The following is a 17718-nucleotide window of genomic DNA, read 5'->3' on the forward strand; positions in this document are numbered from 1 at the left end:
GTCATCCCTTTTGCTATATGCCACTATTAGACCTCATATTAGAACATACATATTTAAGGCGCCAAATATGTTCAGTTTCTTACAATTGCAAAGAAGATTCTAGGACTTAGTCATGCTTTTCATCTGTGGTTGTGGTGGGTACATTCTCAGTTTTCTCGTTACCTTTATTGTTATACTTACTGGCATTATTAAACTCAATATCCTTCAAAGTACAGCCAACCGATGCATTTTTACCAGAGGACACCATATTCTGACATAGTCCTGGGACTTAAGAGTTCATACAACTTATTCTTCATATCATACATCGCCACATGAGGCACAGCATATAGTCCATGGGCAAAGAGCAAGAAGTGCTAGAGTTTCCTGGCATATGATGTGGAGCAACCATGAATATTGTCGGCATGTCCTGTGGACCAGGGGAGTCTGCTGACTCTGGAAGCGAGAGAGTGTTTATTGTGCCTGTTACGAGGTATGTGCATGAAGGTGCTCTTCCCATCCAAAGATGGCATCACTAACAGGCTGCCTCATTGCTAACCGATAGTTACAAGATGGTGCCAAGGGGCAATGACTTCTACTATCTATTCAAACAGGACTGCAGCACTATTTAAGAATGCTACACACTGTAGACCCTTGCTTGGCAGCTAAAGAGCTGGAGAGTTTCCTGGAAGGCACCCCTGTTCAGTTCCAGCATCACTTAATATTTCAACCTTGTTTTATTCTCCTGTTTCTTCGTTGAGTTCCCTCCTAGTTAACGGATTCCAATACCATTGAAGCTTGCATTTCCTCTGATCTTTTGGAGTCAAACAGCGTGACAGTCCTCAAGTACTGCTGTGGCGAGTCTTCACTATATTTATCTTTTTAGTTTATATGGGTACTTGTTACATTTGTTCATTACTTTTTTGTAATCGACCTTATTATGTAACCGTCTCCACTCCGGTCTACAAGGGTACCTGTCCAGTAGGTGTGTTTTTCCCTTTTCTACCCCTTCTTGCCTGTTTCATTCTGGAATTTGGATACATTCTTTTAGAGGTTTACTCTATTTCCACTCAGTAGGGAGGCATAAGACTAATGGTAGGGTCGACCCAAGGGTACAGGTGCATGATAATTTGCCAGGCCCAAAACATAATGGTTGTGTCTGGAAGCTCTGTTTTTCCCTGTCACATGTGGAAACAGAAATACCAAAGGAAATATGTACTACCGGACCTGGAAGCGGAATTCTATAAAACCACCTCAGTCCACTATAGAATGGGTTTCTCCTTTGCCTTCTGCTATTATTGGATGTCCATTCAGACCTGTGGGGTATAGCGGTCCATATATCAGTACTCTAGGTTGCTCTTCTTTGCTTAACAGGGGATCAGTATTTATTAGAATAAGTATGGCTCTGCCAGGAATGTTTTCAGGAAATTCTTAGCAATTTTCTGCTTTCATGGCTCACTGTGCCTTCCAGTTTTTTAATCGACTGCAGCAATTTCCAACTGTAAGAGCACATGTTTCTTTCTTTATGTCTTTTATTACTAACAACTCATCTGGTCTACATCGCTGATTCTTAAACAGGATCCTGATTTACTGCAACATGATTCATTCTTGACTAAATTCAAATCTGTGTCTAAGCGTAGACGGACAGTGCTAGACGCCCATATGGGATTACCAGTAAGGCAATGTATAAAATGTATGTAAAAGGTGGTATCTCACATTACAACTTTCCAGAAATTCTTCACTGATGGCTCTCAGACTGGTGAAGCAACAGCTGCCGCCTTTTATCGCAGTCTCATGAAAGAGCTTAAATATAAGGTGTCTGTGGTGGTCAGTCGAGCAACAGCAATGTCTGCACTCATTGATTTAGTGCTCCGGATTGATCAACAAACAAGCAATCAGCACACCACAAGAGCCCCTGCCATCTTTCCTTCACCACCACCGTCTGCCAAAGAACCAATGCAAATTTAGTCAGTAGGAAGAAAACAAATTCTTGAAGAAAGACTAAGATGCAAAGAGTATTTTTGTTTTTATTGTGCTCATGAGCGCCATTTTATGAGACACCCACAGATTCAAGAAAACAGAGATTTGGTCTTCAACCACAGGCTTTGTCTTAGTAGAGTGCTTCATGCTACTGAAAAGCCAATTTTTTCTTTGACTATGATGCTGTGATTACCACAATTTCACTTATTGTTTTGGGTCCTACTGGACTTGGGAGCATGAGGTTTACCTATGGATGGCCCTTTTGTGCACGATTGTCATGTTCTATTGAGGACCAACGCAAATACTGAACCGATCAGTGCAGGTCATGGGGACTCCATAAACATCCAGATGTGTTTAAAAATAACTAATCGTTTGGTTATTGCTACTTTAACCAGTCATGTTGAAATTATTAATTTCAATAACATTGATCCACCCACCATCTCTGTCTTTCTGGTAACTTCATGGTTGAGGAGTCAAAAATCATTCCATTTACTGGACCAAGGAAGTCATTCAGTTTTCTTCACAATAATATTCGGCATATTGTTTTCCAGTGCCATCTGTGATTCAGTCTTCAAGTCTGGACGCAATAAAATCAGGTAGTGGATGAAATAATTCCAGAGGAATGCCAGCAGTTCCTTGATCTTTTATGTGAGAAAGAGGCAGACACCCTACCCCACACATAGACCATATGCCTTTGCTATATGTTTAATTGAGGGGCAAAAACAACCCATGGGTATATATGCCATATCCGAGCAGGATACATTGAGGAAAATTTGTCTGAAGGATTTATTTGTCATTCAGCATGACCTGAAGGGCTTCCATATTTTCAGTTCCAAAACCTCATGGTAAACTTTGTCTCCTACACCGATTACACAGAACTGAATGCAATCCGAGTGCACAGTTGATATCCTCCGTCATTAACCTCATTGGTTATGATTATGTTATGTTAGATGGATTTGTATTGCGCAGCTTATCACCCGTGAGGATATCCTACATCGCCACAGCCACACCCCTCAGCTACAAGATTGTTTACTGGCACAGACATGGAGGTGGAATCGCCATCATCCACAAGAAATCCATCCACTGCCCCACCGCTACGGATGACAACACCACGATCATGGAACACCTCAACTTCTAGCTCAGAATAGACAGCACAACCACCGTCGGAGGCACCCTCTCCTACTGACCTCCAGGACCCCGCCTTAGCTTCTGCGACGCATCTCCAAATTCATCGCCCCCCAAGCCATTCACACCGAACACTACATTTTCCTCGGAGAATTCAATGTCCACCTGGCCCTCCGCAGCGATACCAACATAGCCAACCTTCTGGGCAGCATGAACAACATCAGTACGGTCAATAAAGGTAAAGAGTGTAGTCTTGGAACAGCCTCAGTGAATGGAGATCTCCTTCAGAAAAGACTGTTCAAACTTCAGTGGATCAAAATCCACAGGGGAAACTTATCCTTTGATTTCAGGAACATGGCTAACCATTGTTCTACCTTACATCTCAATAACGGATGAACATTTAGTAGAAAAGTTAGTTTTCTTTTTCACTGGACATTTATACAGCAATGTAAAACTGGCTCATGTAATGATGATTTAATAAGGCAGTGAGTAGTTTGTTTTGATGAAGGTAGTTATCACAGCACTTCAACTTACACTTCCAGCTCAGGTTTTCATTTTGTTGAGAGATTGTAATATTTAGATACACAACTAAATGTAATGATCACAATAACATCAGAACTTGTAGTCTGAAAAGCTGTATATAGTGGTACTATTATTAATGCCGTATGAATGTTGCAAATAGGGTGCCATTGCTTGAAACTCAACTGCACTTATTCTGAAATGCTGAAGAAAGGGTATTATTGAAACATTATCCCAAAGAGCACAAGTATGGACTAAACCTTTGATACTTACAGCAGCGAGGCTTGGTGTGAGGTCAGGGAGAGGAAAGGATTGTTTGTTTCCTTCAGGTCTGAATGGTCACCTTCTAGTGTTATTATGAAGGAGGAGAATGTCAACCTGGTCCTTTTGTAGTCCATTCCTTATGTTGATCAGGGATAATACGGTGCCACAAGCACTGCTGGTGTGGCATGAGGCAAACTACATCTCATGGCTGCTGTGGCATGGGCAAGCTACATCTTATGGAGGTGTACAAAGAAAGCTGTTTTGTGGAGTAGAATGTCTCTAACACAGTGATCTCACATCCACCTGCTCTTAAATGCTGTGCCACCATTTTATCCAGTACAGTCGCTATTCTTAAATAAATGGTAGAGGAAAAAGAAATGTGCAACCTTTTCATCACAAGTAATGCAGGTGAGCAGCTAACTGACTTATATCGTTCTGGTGGGCTGCAAATAAACATGACTTTTGTAATCGGCAGGATGCCCAATCTGAATTTAACATGGAAAGACTGATACCTCAGTTGGTTGGTATATTCCTTTGTTCATCAATTATCTTTATATCCTTATATCGAGTTGCCCGGAAGTTGCCTATTGTGGCGCTCATTTTGTCTAGCCAAGCTTCATCACAATTGACTTGCTTTATTATTGTTTTGCATCTCTTGAAAGTAGGCATAGGTTTTGTCAATACAACCAAAGTCTAGTATAGTCATGTATTTAAACAATGGAAGACTGGCAAAGTTAGGAATCCTCATAATGTTATCAAGGGCTACAAGGTAGGGCTCCGGGCAATAATTTTATCCCAGTGTTTGCAGGCCTAATGTTTGACAGTATTCTGTCTTTTAAAAACAGGTGTTTCTCCCATCCATACTCCTAGAGCATGCTGCTTTCTGGATTTCATCTTCATTTTGCTCCAACTTGAATGCAGATAGCACTGAACGGGTCCAGTTAAGACTATTTAGTTCTCTAGTTGGGAAAAAATTACAACTCATTTTTCATTCCTGCTGATTTTTTGCTTTACCACTTGTTGCTAGACATATCACAAATGAACTGTGGAACTTCTTCTTCGTCTTGCCTTAGCAACTCCCTGGGGTATTCTGTACATGTTTCCACAAATAGTTGTGAATAATCGTCATTCAATCACCATGTTGCAGTTATGTGGCCGTTCTCTCTCTTGTAGGACTTTAAGGACAACTGGTGGATTCTGAAACATTATATCAAACAGTTATGCTGCATGAATATCCATCAGTTTCATCAGCTGATGCTGCAATGCTCTTTAACCCTTTAGGAGTAGAAATCTGACCTCTTTAAAACTGTCTCTCTTAAAAGATATTGGTGTGGCTTGCTTTTTTCATTCCTTTTTGAGATGGTAACCTAATGTTTGCTTTTCTTTCACCTCTCCGTTCTTATTTTGTATTGTGGCTTTCTCTTTCTTTTTTTTATATTCTTAAATTAGTTCTTTCTTCTAAACGTATGTGCAAGCTTTAAAATTATTTTAAGGTGTTCAGTTTAATATTTGCTCAATCGCTGTGGCAGATCTGAATGTGCTCTGTAAAAAATTAACCTCTTGCTGAAATAAAAAAAAAAAAATATTAAACTAATATTCGGCTATAATCCCGTGGAAGAAGCAGGTAAGAATCCTAATACTATTTGGTACTACTTTTTATAATTCAAGAGTGGCAAACTATTTTACTGTCTGTGCAAATGCAGGAGGATCCTAGACACCCATTGTTGTTGTAACATTATTTATGTTACTTTGGCTCCTCTTTACCAACTTAATTTTTTACTGCCTTAGGACTTGATCCAAAGACAGTGATTGATCTAACCGAATTCAAAAACCACAAAACCATAAAACAGCAGCAGTACAGAGCCGAAAACCAAATTTTGCTAAAAGAGGTAAGGAACATTTTTATTTATGATGTTGCATTTCATTTAAGTACTTCACAATTTATCATCTGAAACATATTTTCAAAATATGCAGATTGAGACACTGGAGGAAGAAAGAGTCGAATTGAAGCAACACATCCGTAAACTTGCGCAAGACAAAGGAAAAAGAGCAGCTTCATTAGGTAAAACACGTACTTATTTTTATATGTTGCAGTTTTTATACCTGACTACTATACTCTGAAAATCTGCCATAAGCTTCCTTGTTTTCCTCCTCACTTGAAACTCAACCACCCTCATTTATTTAGTCCTACATCTTCTTTTATGGCCGTGGGTGACTCTTCTTGTACATATTGCAGCATCAATTTATTTTGATGGCATCCTTGATTTTAGGTCTGGGCTAGCATAGGATGCGCACATGTGCAGTCTCGCTGGCGAGATTTAATGACGGAGTAGCGAGGTTAAGCCCCGCCCCTCTTCTCCATTGGCTGGCCTCCTAAACGGTGGCCAGCCATTGGAGAAGAGGTCCCAGTGACATTATGTTTTCGATCTAAGCCCCGTCTTTTTCGGATTGGGGGGCGTGTTTTTGACTTTGACTTTCTTTTTCCCCTCTTCTCCATTGGCTGGAATGTAAAACAACAGTCAAAAACACGCCCGTTGTTTACATTCCAGCCAAAGGAGAAGAGGGGAGAAAGAAAAACACGCTCCCCCCCCCCGCCAGTCTAAAAAGGACTGGGCTTACAGACTCCTGCTGCCCGTCTTGCTGTTTAGGCGTGTCCGCTGTTTAGGCGTGAGCCTACGCAATGCTTGTTTTCTTATTTCTTTGATCACTGTGTATTCTGACTATCCTTACTGATATGGCGTCCTTTGGATTTTCCTCTTAGTTTAGTGCTAATAAATTCCAATAATTTATCCTGTTCTCCTCCTTTTGTGAATCACTTTGTAACTGTTGTACACACTCTCTGTACAAGTAAGGTTAAAAAACTTTTACTCTCTACACTGTCCTCTATATAAAATTGATATCTTGTTTTTCTTTTTTTTCATTTTAATTCTGCTCATGGCTCCTGTCTCTGTTTAATGCTGTAAAGTCGGTATCTGAAAGAGACTATTAGTTATAGATTCCTTACCTTAGAATTACCCCCAGGCATCAGACTGGATCCAGAGACTTTTTTACTTAGCAGTATCCCTGCACGTTGGTAGGTGGCGTCTGTCGACTCCGCGTCCATATGCGTCGTGGTCACCAGGATGACATCGCGGAGTCTACTTAGATGCCGCCCCTGCATGCTGGCGTCAGTTCTTTTCTTTTTCCCCGCCAGCCAGCGCAGATCCGGAGAGAATTTGCCACCTATTCGCTTTTTGACTAACCTTCTTTCTACTCTTTGTCGACGTCTTTTGAATATTCCGACTCCTGGTGCATGATGGATGTCCAGCCGTCGGCTGAGGTTTCAAGCCTTGTGACTCCTGTCATAAGTTGACGTTGGTCACCAATCTACACCTCGTGTGTCTTTGGTGCCTGGAGCGCGACCATGACCCAAAGTTGTGCTCCGAATGCCAGGCCTTGAACCCGAAGTCTTGGCGGGAGCAGTCCCGAAAGCTTTTGGAGGCCCAGCAGTCTGCTCCGCGCTGCCCGAGGTCCCAGTTGAGGGGAAGCTCATGGGACCTGTTGCGGAGCCTTCACCAAATGCCCCATCGAATTCTTTGCACTCTTCGGGTAAGTCGTAGAAGAAGGCAAAAAAGCACTGCCGCTCTTCGCCTTCTCTCCGTCCATCGGCCGACGCGCCATGGGACTTGGAGGATTGATGCTCTCCAGCTCCCTCCTCGGATCCCGTTGGGATGGCTCCGCGCTTCCCTCCCTTTCCGAGAGCCGCAACTTCCCCAGCCCAGCTTTGTCAGTTCTACAAAGCGCTGCACAGCATCTTTGGGCAGCCCGACTCCACAGGCGTGCCTTTGGGCCCTACAGACTTGGCTGAGGCTCTGGGCCTTAGATGTCGACGGCTCCGGCGCCGCAGGGTCCCCAAGATTCCAGGCCTGGATACGGAGCGGTGGCGGTCGACCTCACGGTACGTTCCCCGAAGCCGATTCCAGTGACGACGCCCCCGACACCGGTTGTTCCCCCAACTGGCGTTCACCCCACCCTCGCCTCCAATGTGAACACGGTGCCAGACTGGCGTCGACCGACGTTGGTACCGGCATCTGAAGGTACCTTTGCCCCACTGTTCTTCCCTGGCGTTACCTACTGCCCTGATTGGCAGCCAGAGGAGGGTGAGGAGAACTGAGTGGGGTCTATTGACCCTTTTGGAGACCAGCTTGAGTAACCTGACTGGAGAGGGGAGTTGGGTGAAGCGAGTGGTCTGGACCCCTCCCCAGACCTTGGTATGCTTTCGCCCCCTACTGTGGCTACGGAGAAGGTAGCCTCCTACGCTGTGGTATTGCGTAGGGTGGCTGAGGCCTTGGGTTTCGAGCTTCCTACGGTGGCTGTCAGGACTAACCTCCTGACTGAGGTGCTTCAGCCAGCAGCAGCCTCTTCGGAGCCCCTGCTGCCTTTTAATGAGGCCCTCACTGACATCCTTCTTGCCACTTGATCCAATCCCAGCACAGGTTCCCCTTTGGACAGGATGGTTGCCCGGCCCTGGGTGACCCATTGTTCCTCTCCCAACACCCTACACCTGAGAGCTTGGTGGTCCAAGCCTCATCCTCAAAAGGCACACTCCCCACTGCTCCCCAAGATAGGGACCATCTTGGGAAGAAGATGTTTTCTTCCGCTAGCTTAGGACTGCGGACCGTGAACACTGCTTGTCTGTTTGGCCGTTACACACATACGGTGTGGGATACGGTTGCGTAAGTGCTGCCACAGTGCCCAGAGGAGGTCAAGGCCGTGCTCACCCGCACCGTGGCTGAAGGTCGAGATGTAGCAAAATTCACCATCTGGTGTGGGCTGGATACCACCGACTCCCTGGGTAGAACGGTTTCCACGTCAGTAGCCCTGAGGTGCTATGCCTGGCTAACAACATCTGACTTCTCTCGGGATGTCCAATCTACTCTTTTGGACATGCTCTTTGATGGCCCTCGCATGTTTGGTGGCAAGACGGAAAACGCGCTAGAGCATTTCAAGGACTCTAGGGCTGCGGCCAGATCCTTGGGCCTGCAGCAACTTCTCGCCCCATGCAGTCTGCCTTTCGCCCCTTTCGTGGCTACGGAAGGGGTGCCCCACCATGTTCCACTAAGAGCTACTGGACCGCGCACGCTACCCAGCCTCTGCGTGGCTGGTCAAGTGGGACCCTGGGTCGTGGGTCTGGGGGCCAGCAGGTGTCCAGTCCACCAATGCCCCCCCGCAGCAGCCTCCAAACCTTCCTAGTCCAACCTTTCAGGTCCACCAGTTGCCAGTGGGCGGCAGGATTCGCCATCACCTCCCTTACTGGTACAACATCATGTCGGACAGGTGGGTTTTGCAAATAGTCCGAAGGGGCTACTTCTTCCCCTTCGAGACTACCACTCCCTCCATGCCACCGACACCATTGCATGTCTGAGGATCATTTGGCCTTTCTCCATCAGGAAGTTACTGCTCTCTTGGCCAAGGGAGCTATCGAACGCATCCCTGTCCCAGAAGTAGGTCGTAATTTCTACTCGCACTACTTCCTAGGACCCTAGAAGGTCAAAGGCCTTAGACCTCAGGGACGTCAACCGGTTCCTCCCGAAGGAGAAGTTCAAGATGTTAACCTTGGCTCAGGTCTTGTCTGCCCTCGACCCTGGAGACTGGATGGTAGCATTGGACTTGCAGGACGCTTACTTTCACATCCCTGTCTTGTCTGCCCACCGGCGTTACCTACGGTTCACGGTAGACCACAAGCACTTTCAGTTTACTGTGCTCCCCTTTGGCCATACCAGCGGCCCTCGGGTGGTCGCAACTCATCTGCGCAGGTCAGGGGTTCCAGTTTTCCCCTATCACGACTGGCTGTTGAAGGCGGGCTCGCCCCCAGGCTGTCGTCTCCCACGTCCAGACTGCAGCGGACCTCCTGCATTTGCTGGGGTTCACAGTCAACGTGCTGAAGTCGCACTGGATTCCCTCTCATAAGCTCCTTTTCATTGGAGCGGTTCTGGACACAGCGCAGTTTCGGGTCTATCCTCCAGAGCAGCGATATTCGGGCTATGATTCCGATTTTTCATCCTCCATCCCGGATTTCGGTTAGACTGACCCTGGTGCCTTATGGCCTCCTGCATCCTGCTGGTGGATCATGCCAGATGGCATATGCGGGATCTGCAGTGGGACCTGAAGTTCCAGAGGGCGCAGCATCAGGAGAATCTTTCCAATGTCGTTCAGATGTTGGATGGGATGGCAAGTCAGTTGCAGTGGTGGCTCACAGACCAGGATTGGGTCAGTGGCAGATCCTTCTCCCTTTCCCGACCGGAGTTCACAGTAGTGACGGAGGCGTCACTCCTGGGATGGGGTGGCCACATGGGAGAGGCAGAGATCAGGGGTCTCTGGTCTCTGGCGGAGTCCGGGCTCCACATTACCCTTCTGGAGCTCTGGGTGATTCGTCTTGCACTGAAAGCATTCTTCCTTCTGTTAAAGGAAGAGTAGTGCAGGTATTCGTTGACAAGACCACCGCCATGTGGTACTGCAACAAACAGGGCGGGGTGGGGTCATATACCCTATGTCAAGAGGCTCTTCGCCTTTGAACATGGCTGTAACATCGGGGCATGTCCCTGGTGGTTCAACACCTGGCAGGTTCCCTGAATGCCAGGCCGAACGAATTCAGCCACCGGTGCATGATGGATCATGAATGGCGTCTTCTCTCGGAGGTGGTGTAAGGTCTTTTTTAGTAGTGGGCAGAGCCTTGGTTAGATCTGTTCGCCAGCAAAGAGAACATGCAATGTCAGTAGTTCTGCGTGTTGGAGTTTCCAAGATGGCACTCGCTCAGCGACGCCTTTCGTCATGAGTGGAGTTGCGGCCTCCTGTATGCCTCTCCTCCTGTACCACTTCTGCCCAGAGTGCTGAAAAAGATCAAGCGCGACCGGGCTCAAGCAATTCTTGTGGCTCCAGACTGGGCACAAAGAGTCTGGTACCCCGAGCTCTTGAGCATGGTCATCGATCCTCTAATCCGACTGCCTCTTCAGGAGGATCTTCTGTTGCAGCAGCAGGGGACAGTCCTCCACCCGAACCTGTCTAGCTTCCACCTCATTGCGTGGAGATTGTTCGGCGACAGTTGGCAGCATTTGACCTTCATCCTGAAGTTTGTGATGTCATCTTGACAGCTAGGCGTTCCTCCACTAAAATGGTATACGCCTGTAAATGGAACAAATTTGTGGCATAGTACACAGCAAAGGGTTTGGATCCCCTTTCTGCACCTCTTTCAGAGGTTCTCCTCTTCATTCTTATTTTGGCCCAGCAGGGCTCTGCTCTGGGCATCTTAAAGTCTATTTTTCGGCCATTTCGGCCTTTCTTCGTTTTCCTGATTAGCCTTCTCTTTTCAAGTCCCCTATTGTTAACAGATTTCTGAAGGGCATTACTCATCTTTTTCCTCCTTCTCTTTCCGTAATGCCCCAGTGGGACATGAATCATGTCTTCACTTATCTTATGTGTGCTCCCTTTGAGCCACTACATAACTGCCCTCTTTGTCTCCTTACTTTGAAGACTGCTTTCTTGCTTGCCATCACCCCTGCTCTCAGGGTGAGTGAGCTTCAGACCTTATCTTCCATACCTCCTTTTCTTGCTGTTCATCCGGACAAAGTAGTCCTCCTTACTAAGCCCTCTTTTCTTCCCAAAGTGGTTACCTCTTTCCACATAGGTCAGCCCATTACATTGCCTACCTTCTTCCTGACTCCGCACCTTTCCAAAGAGGGGGAGAGACTCCACAGTCTATGTGCAATGTCTTTCTACCTTAACCGCACTAAAGATTTCCGGGTTGGTGAACAACTCTTCGTGAGTTTTGTGGGCGTCAAGAAAGTTCGGGCAGTGCACAAACGTACCATCTCTCGATGAGTTGTCCTATGCATTAAGATCTGCTATTCTTTAAGTAAAAATGAACCTCTAGTAGGACTGCGTGCCCACTCTACCAGGGCGATGGCATCCACTAATGCTTTAGGACGTGGAGTTCCCTACTGGAAATCTGCCAGACAGCCACGTGGACACCATTGCACACGTTTACACAGCATTACTGCCTGGACAGCCAAGTCTGGAGGGACAGCTTTTTCGGCTGGTCTGTTATCCAGGACTTCCTGCTGTGAACTTGGTTTGCAGACCCACCTCCTGGGTTGGTATTGCTGGGGTATCTATTCTAAGGTAAGGAATTTATAACTAATGATCTCTTTCAGATCAACCAGTTACTTACCTTCGGTAATGATGCATCTGTAAGACACATATGTTAGTTATAGATTACGTACTGCCCCACCCATCATCCCGTTCTGTGAACTGACTTCTAGGGATAGGGACTCCCTTGCAGGGCCCTAGTTATGTGAACCAGTGGTCAGTGTCTTGCGTGGCTCTGCGCTTCTGGCATGGAAAGTTGTGTCAGAACTGACGTCAGCGTGCAGGGGCAGCGTCTAAGTAGATACCACAACGTCCTCTCTGCAACCACGACGCCGACGACTGACGCTGAGTCGACCGTCGCCACATACCGATGCACAGGCGTGGTGCTAAAACATTTCTCCTGATCCAGTCTGACGCCTGGGGGTAATTCTAAGGTAAGGAATCTATAACTAATATATGTCTCTTGTCGTTACCGGAGGTAAGTAATTTGTTCTTTTTTTTCAGCTCATCTTTCTCCCCAAATACCCAATCTCTCACCCATCCACTTGTAAAATGTCCATGAGCGCTGATTCTACAACAGTGGTACTTACATAGATTTACTTGCTTGAATTATCCCCATCATATAACTGGAGTCTGACTGTAGACTTAATGAGCAGCACAATGTTATACTTAAACAGAAAGGTTTTAACACATTATCAACTTTATCCTATTCACATCATTATAAAAGTTCCAAAGCTCAGCCAATCCGCGCAAGGCACAGTTTTCACCTCTCCCTATAATAGTTCAGATTTCTAAGACACTTCATGTGTGAAGGGAGTCCCTTTGCGTAGAGTTCAGTCAGTCAGGTAGGTAGGTTTATTAATGTGTTTCTTCACATTTCTGAGGAAATGGACATTGGCTCATCAGTTTACTTAGCCTTAGACAATGTGGAACTTGTGTCAATAAAGAAGCTCCACTCTTAGGACCCGCATTCAGCCCAAAAGATAAGGGACTGTAAGATCTGTAGAACATTTTCTACAAAACCTCTCAAAGATGGAGAGGCAAGTCTGTTACTATGGCTTCAGAAGATGGCATTGGATGATGTACAGACTTGTGAGGAAGAAGGTGAAGGCTCCCTCAGATCATCAGGAAAATTACATAAAAGGGCGTATTTACAGTGAAATTCCTTCAAAGGTAATACCAAAGGTAAAACCTGCAGCCTCTGAAGAACCACCAAAAGAAGTCTTTTAAAACGTCTACAAGGGAGGAGAGCTCAACCTCAAACATAGTCGTTCTGACTGGAAGTTTACCATAAAAAAGCATCACAAACCGTCTTCTGAGCCAGCAACTCTCAAACAATGATCATGAGGTCTTCTAAGAAACTCTTCATCTTTGTAGTAGACAAAAACATCATCATCATCATCCGCATCATCCTCAACAATGGAAGACATTGACATTGACACTATCGACTTCGCCACCCAGAAAAACATTGTTGATGATGACATCATTGACAAGAGCACTAATGTTGACATCATCAACTTCTGGCGACTAATCCCATCTTTCGACAACATCGATCAGAACCCGGTCGTCGAGAATACCGTTGACCGCAATACTGTAAACCAGAACACGTCCAACAACAACTTTAGATGAATCGCCGTCAATGACATTCTCCAAGGCCCATGTCATTGTCTGCATTGACGACAACAGCACTGCTGATGACAACCACACAGTCATCGAGAATAAATATATTGACCACACTAAAAAGCACAAGACTAACCCTCATATCCGATAATGGCTTTCCAATTACAACACTGCCAGAACCTATCTCAAAGACTAAGGTCTCGCCTTATCCACTGCAATGTCTTCTTGACATGGTACACTTAGATTAAAAGGGGCCTTTCAGACCGAAATACAGTCCCATGCTGTTAAAAGTAAAATACCAATGCGCTGAAGAAGAATCCGAGGAGAGCTTATTTGCAACACATCATGGTCATATAGACAACCAGAACAAGCCTTTTGATCACCACCATGACGATGACGATGTTGTTGTTGTTGTTTTTGATGGTGAAGGATAGCAATACATATTGGACACAAAAAAACAAACAATACAAGCACCACCTGAGGTGATGATGCAGGTGTCGGCAACCTTGGTCAAAAACCTGTGTTGGACGTTTGCTGATGAGCTCTTTCCGAAACCACCTACTTCTAATCCTAGAAGGCAACTTTCGAAGCCTACAACACTATCAGACTTTAGACCACAAATGTGGTCATCCTCACCTTGCAAGCCAGTGCATAATAGTCCAATAACTCCTTTATCACATCATTCCCCTTTAGCACCCCAATCTATTCCGCTGCACAGTTCAGATATAGAGGAAAGGCAGTTAGTTAATACTCCTTTAGTACACTGGCTAAAAATGGGATAACTACATTACACCTACTCCAAGTGATATCTCCTCCTGTAGTAGAGTCCCTCCAGATGATTTTGGTGGAATTCACAATCGATTTGAGAGAGCATCAAAGTGCTTTGACTTACAGTGCCTATGAAGGAGACAGATTATTTTCTTTACGATTTTAAATAGTAGGATAGAAAAACTGTTAAGTCAATGCCAATCATCTGCCACATTAGGTTGGAGGGATTAGAAATCATGAAAACATGACCCACAGTGCTGGCAGTAATCCCAAAACTCGACAAAAAAAATATAAACTGCCACACAATACTCCCTCGTGTTAGATTGGTCTCCCAGAGTAAACTCAATTATCATGCAAATTTCACAAAGACGCTCCAGCAATCCAACATCGCCTTGTGCAGCAGCACTAGACACAGAAGGCAGGATACTGGACGACATTGGCAAACCTTTTTCTGCCACAGCAGGTAACGCCATCATAGCTTCCAAAACCTTAGCAATACTCACTAGATATCAACCCCGGATGTGATCAAATATTGGACCATGTCCGGAACGTCTACTGTAGGACAAGAGAGCTGAGGCGCAGGAATGGGAGCAGACGCCTTCGGCAATACTTGATACTGCAATGGACATCGCTAAGACCAATTTTAGACAAGTTGCCAGAGCGTCTGTGTTGCAAAGTCAGCGCTGGTTATGCTGTTCTTCTTCCACATCAGAAGTACAAATCAAAATGTTAGACATGCCCTACGGCAGTCAAGCCTTGTTTGGCTGTAGATGATGCTCTACAGTCCAGCAAGTCAGACACTGAGAGGGTAATATAACAATATCTCTGGGTATTTTTCCAACAAAGGCGTAGTCCTTTTGAGGAGTATGAGGAATAGGCATTTACTCAAACAGAGGAGGCTACCAGCTTTATACATATCAGTAGTATGTGGCCTCTCCTCTGCTTTACCACTAATCCTACCAGCAGTGTTATAAGGCTCCACCATCTTCGTCCTAGCATAAACAGGCCCCTCATAGAACATCCGGAAACCAATCATGGAACAATGAAGTATTGATTGAGAAGGCAGTGACAAGTTGGTGGTGGTCAGGAAACATCAGAATGCGTCTCCAGGTGGAAAGATCGACCTTGATTAAAAGAATTGTCTTAGTGAATGTCTAGTCTTTTTTTCAAACCTTTCTGCTACCAGATTGTTTGAGAAAGTTATTTTTCTGTGTTTAAGAATCAAGATCGGTCAATCAAGTCAGTGCATTTTAATGAATCTCAGTTATAGTAATATTCAGGTTGTTATTTTCTGGAGTACTTTCAACAGTGGTGTTCAGTGTGTGTGTTCATTTAGCTGTAATTGAATTGCGCTCCCTGCAATCAACTTTCTGTGTCCTCTAAATGTTTTCGTAGATATGAATTACTCTGGGTATGAACAAGTATGTTATGGGCACCGTCATTGGACAAAAGGGTGGAAATCACTACCCTAAGTCACATCATTTCTCCACTGGTAGCTAATATCACAGTTAGCTGTTCTGTTTGCAAACGTTCAGATAAACAGGTACAAGCAGTGAAGATGAACTTGAAAGGTTAGGAGGCACTTTTACCATTTCTGATGTATTTGCACAGCTTTAGGCACGTCATCTTAACTTGTTACCTCCCAGGGAGTTTGTTGACACCTGGAATCAATGTTTTGCTCAAAAAGTCTATTTGACCTCATCCAAACACATTTCCCTCCTTTGTCTTGCAGTGTAACCAGGCAAAGCATATTTCTGTTTGTGTCTTGATTAAAGATTTGTATGGTGCACTCTCTGGAGAAATCTAAGTTAACAAGTTCATCATTTTAAAGAAACTGTGAAAACTCATTACTTTAAACAACATTGTTCAGTATTTTTTGTTTCCCGGAAACACAAACTGGCATCTAGGAACCTTTCCTAGTCTAATATTGTCCAATAACTGGTAATATCGCATATGGGAGGATTTGTGTTAGCGGAGTTTTGGTGAATTATACTGGTGCGAAGGGAAACTTCTTATAAACACTGTGTCAAAAACTGTGTGTTTCGCAAGTTTAGTTGCACAGCTCAAAAAATAGCATAATCCAGCCATACAAGGAGGGTAGTACAAAGTGTACAAAAGGCTTATTGAGTGATACAATGAGGAGTGAAAGGGAAATATCAGAAGTCTGTTGAAGGAAGTGTGTTAGTTTTGGATAGAAATCTGGATATCGTATGTCTAACAAAAATTTGTATTTTAAGCAATCAACTCATTTGTATAACAAGGTATTATTCTAAACAGCTATACATGTCTCCATAAATAGCAGAGTGAATTCCAGTGCTGTGGTGTCAGTGTCATTTCTAGAGCCTTGTCATAATACAACATTCAAAACCCTTCAATCCTCTGTTTTAAATATGTAATGTTAAACTTTAGCCATCAAGAGTACATGACTGGTGCTATACTTCACATGATATATTCCCCTTTGCGTATTCTAGAAGTGCTGAGCTAACTTCCTTTGCTATCCTCCATGAGCTGATTTTCAGATGACCGCAGCATATGGGCAGATTTATTAGCCTCCGGGGTGGATGCCCTTAGTTGCCAGTTTTTAACTAGTGGGATTCACACAGAATGTAAAGGGACACAGTAATTCTGGAGTACATCTGCGCAACTGATTATGCCATTTTAGTAGAAGGACAGTGCCCATTGGTAGAAATGGGCACATGGTACTGCCCATTGTTACCCTTGTTCACCACATCCAATCTTTGCCGATGAAGGAACTCTCTTTATTTCCTCTGCCGCAGATGCAATGACCTTGCCTTGAATGTTTTTGTGAATCATTTCACTAGCAGAAATCTTGTAATTGCACATTTTCTTGGCCTTGTCTCGTTTATAAGAGTCCCTTTGACCAGAGCGTAGACCAGCCCTCTGAAGATGAACAAAAACTGTATATTCAGACGAACAAGCTAAGCTCTCCATCCAAAAGTGGAAAATGTGCGACATTGAACACACATGGAGGAAACCCTCTGACTAGTCTAACAAGTTATTGCTCCACCGGCTTAAAACATACCACACAATGGTTGTTTGGGTGAAAAAGTCACTATTATCCATCCAGGGTATCCTGCATTCCTAATAATCAAAATAATATATGTAAAGTACTTATTAACATCGCTAATGCTCCTGCGTCAAACTCCTTTTTTTCAATAAAGACATAGCTGAACAATTGTACCTCTTTCCCATCTGACTGTCCCCCCCCCCCCCCCCCCTATCTTGGCTGTCTCTTATCCTACCTTCACCATCATTATGACTTAGTGCTAAATCTTTTGATTGGCCTTTTTTTCCATTTTTGAGCATACATAAAATGTGTCT

General features: G+C 44.7%; 1 protein-coding gene across 2 annotated transcripts in view; it reads left to right on the forward strand.

Annotated features, from left to right (window-relative positions):
• The window catches only part of CEP290 (centrosomal protein 290), a 1500249-nt gene that overhangs the window by 410836 nt on the left and 1071695 nt on the right, over positions 1 to 17718 (forward strand). For both annotated transcript variants that reach the window (XM_078678872.1, XM_078678869.1), the window contains exons 15-16: positions 5653 to 5753; positions 5839 to 5926. In XM_078678872.1, the coding sequence (XP_078534998.1) occupies positions 5653 to 5753; positions 5839 to 5926 (189 nt within the window). The remainder of the gene's footprint in view (positions 1 to 5652; positions 5754 to 5838; positions 5927 to 17718) is intronic.

This window comes from Lissotriton helveticus, chromosome 1_1 (assembly GCF_964261635.1).
Source record: "Lissotriton helveticus chromosome 1_1, aLisHel1.1, whole genome shotgun sequence".
Classification (NCBI taxonomy): domain Eukaryota; kingdom Metazoa; phylum Chordata; class Amphibia; order Caudata; family Salamandridae; genus Lissotriton; species Lissotriton helveticus.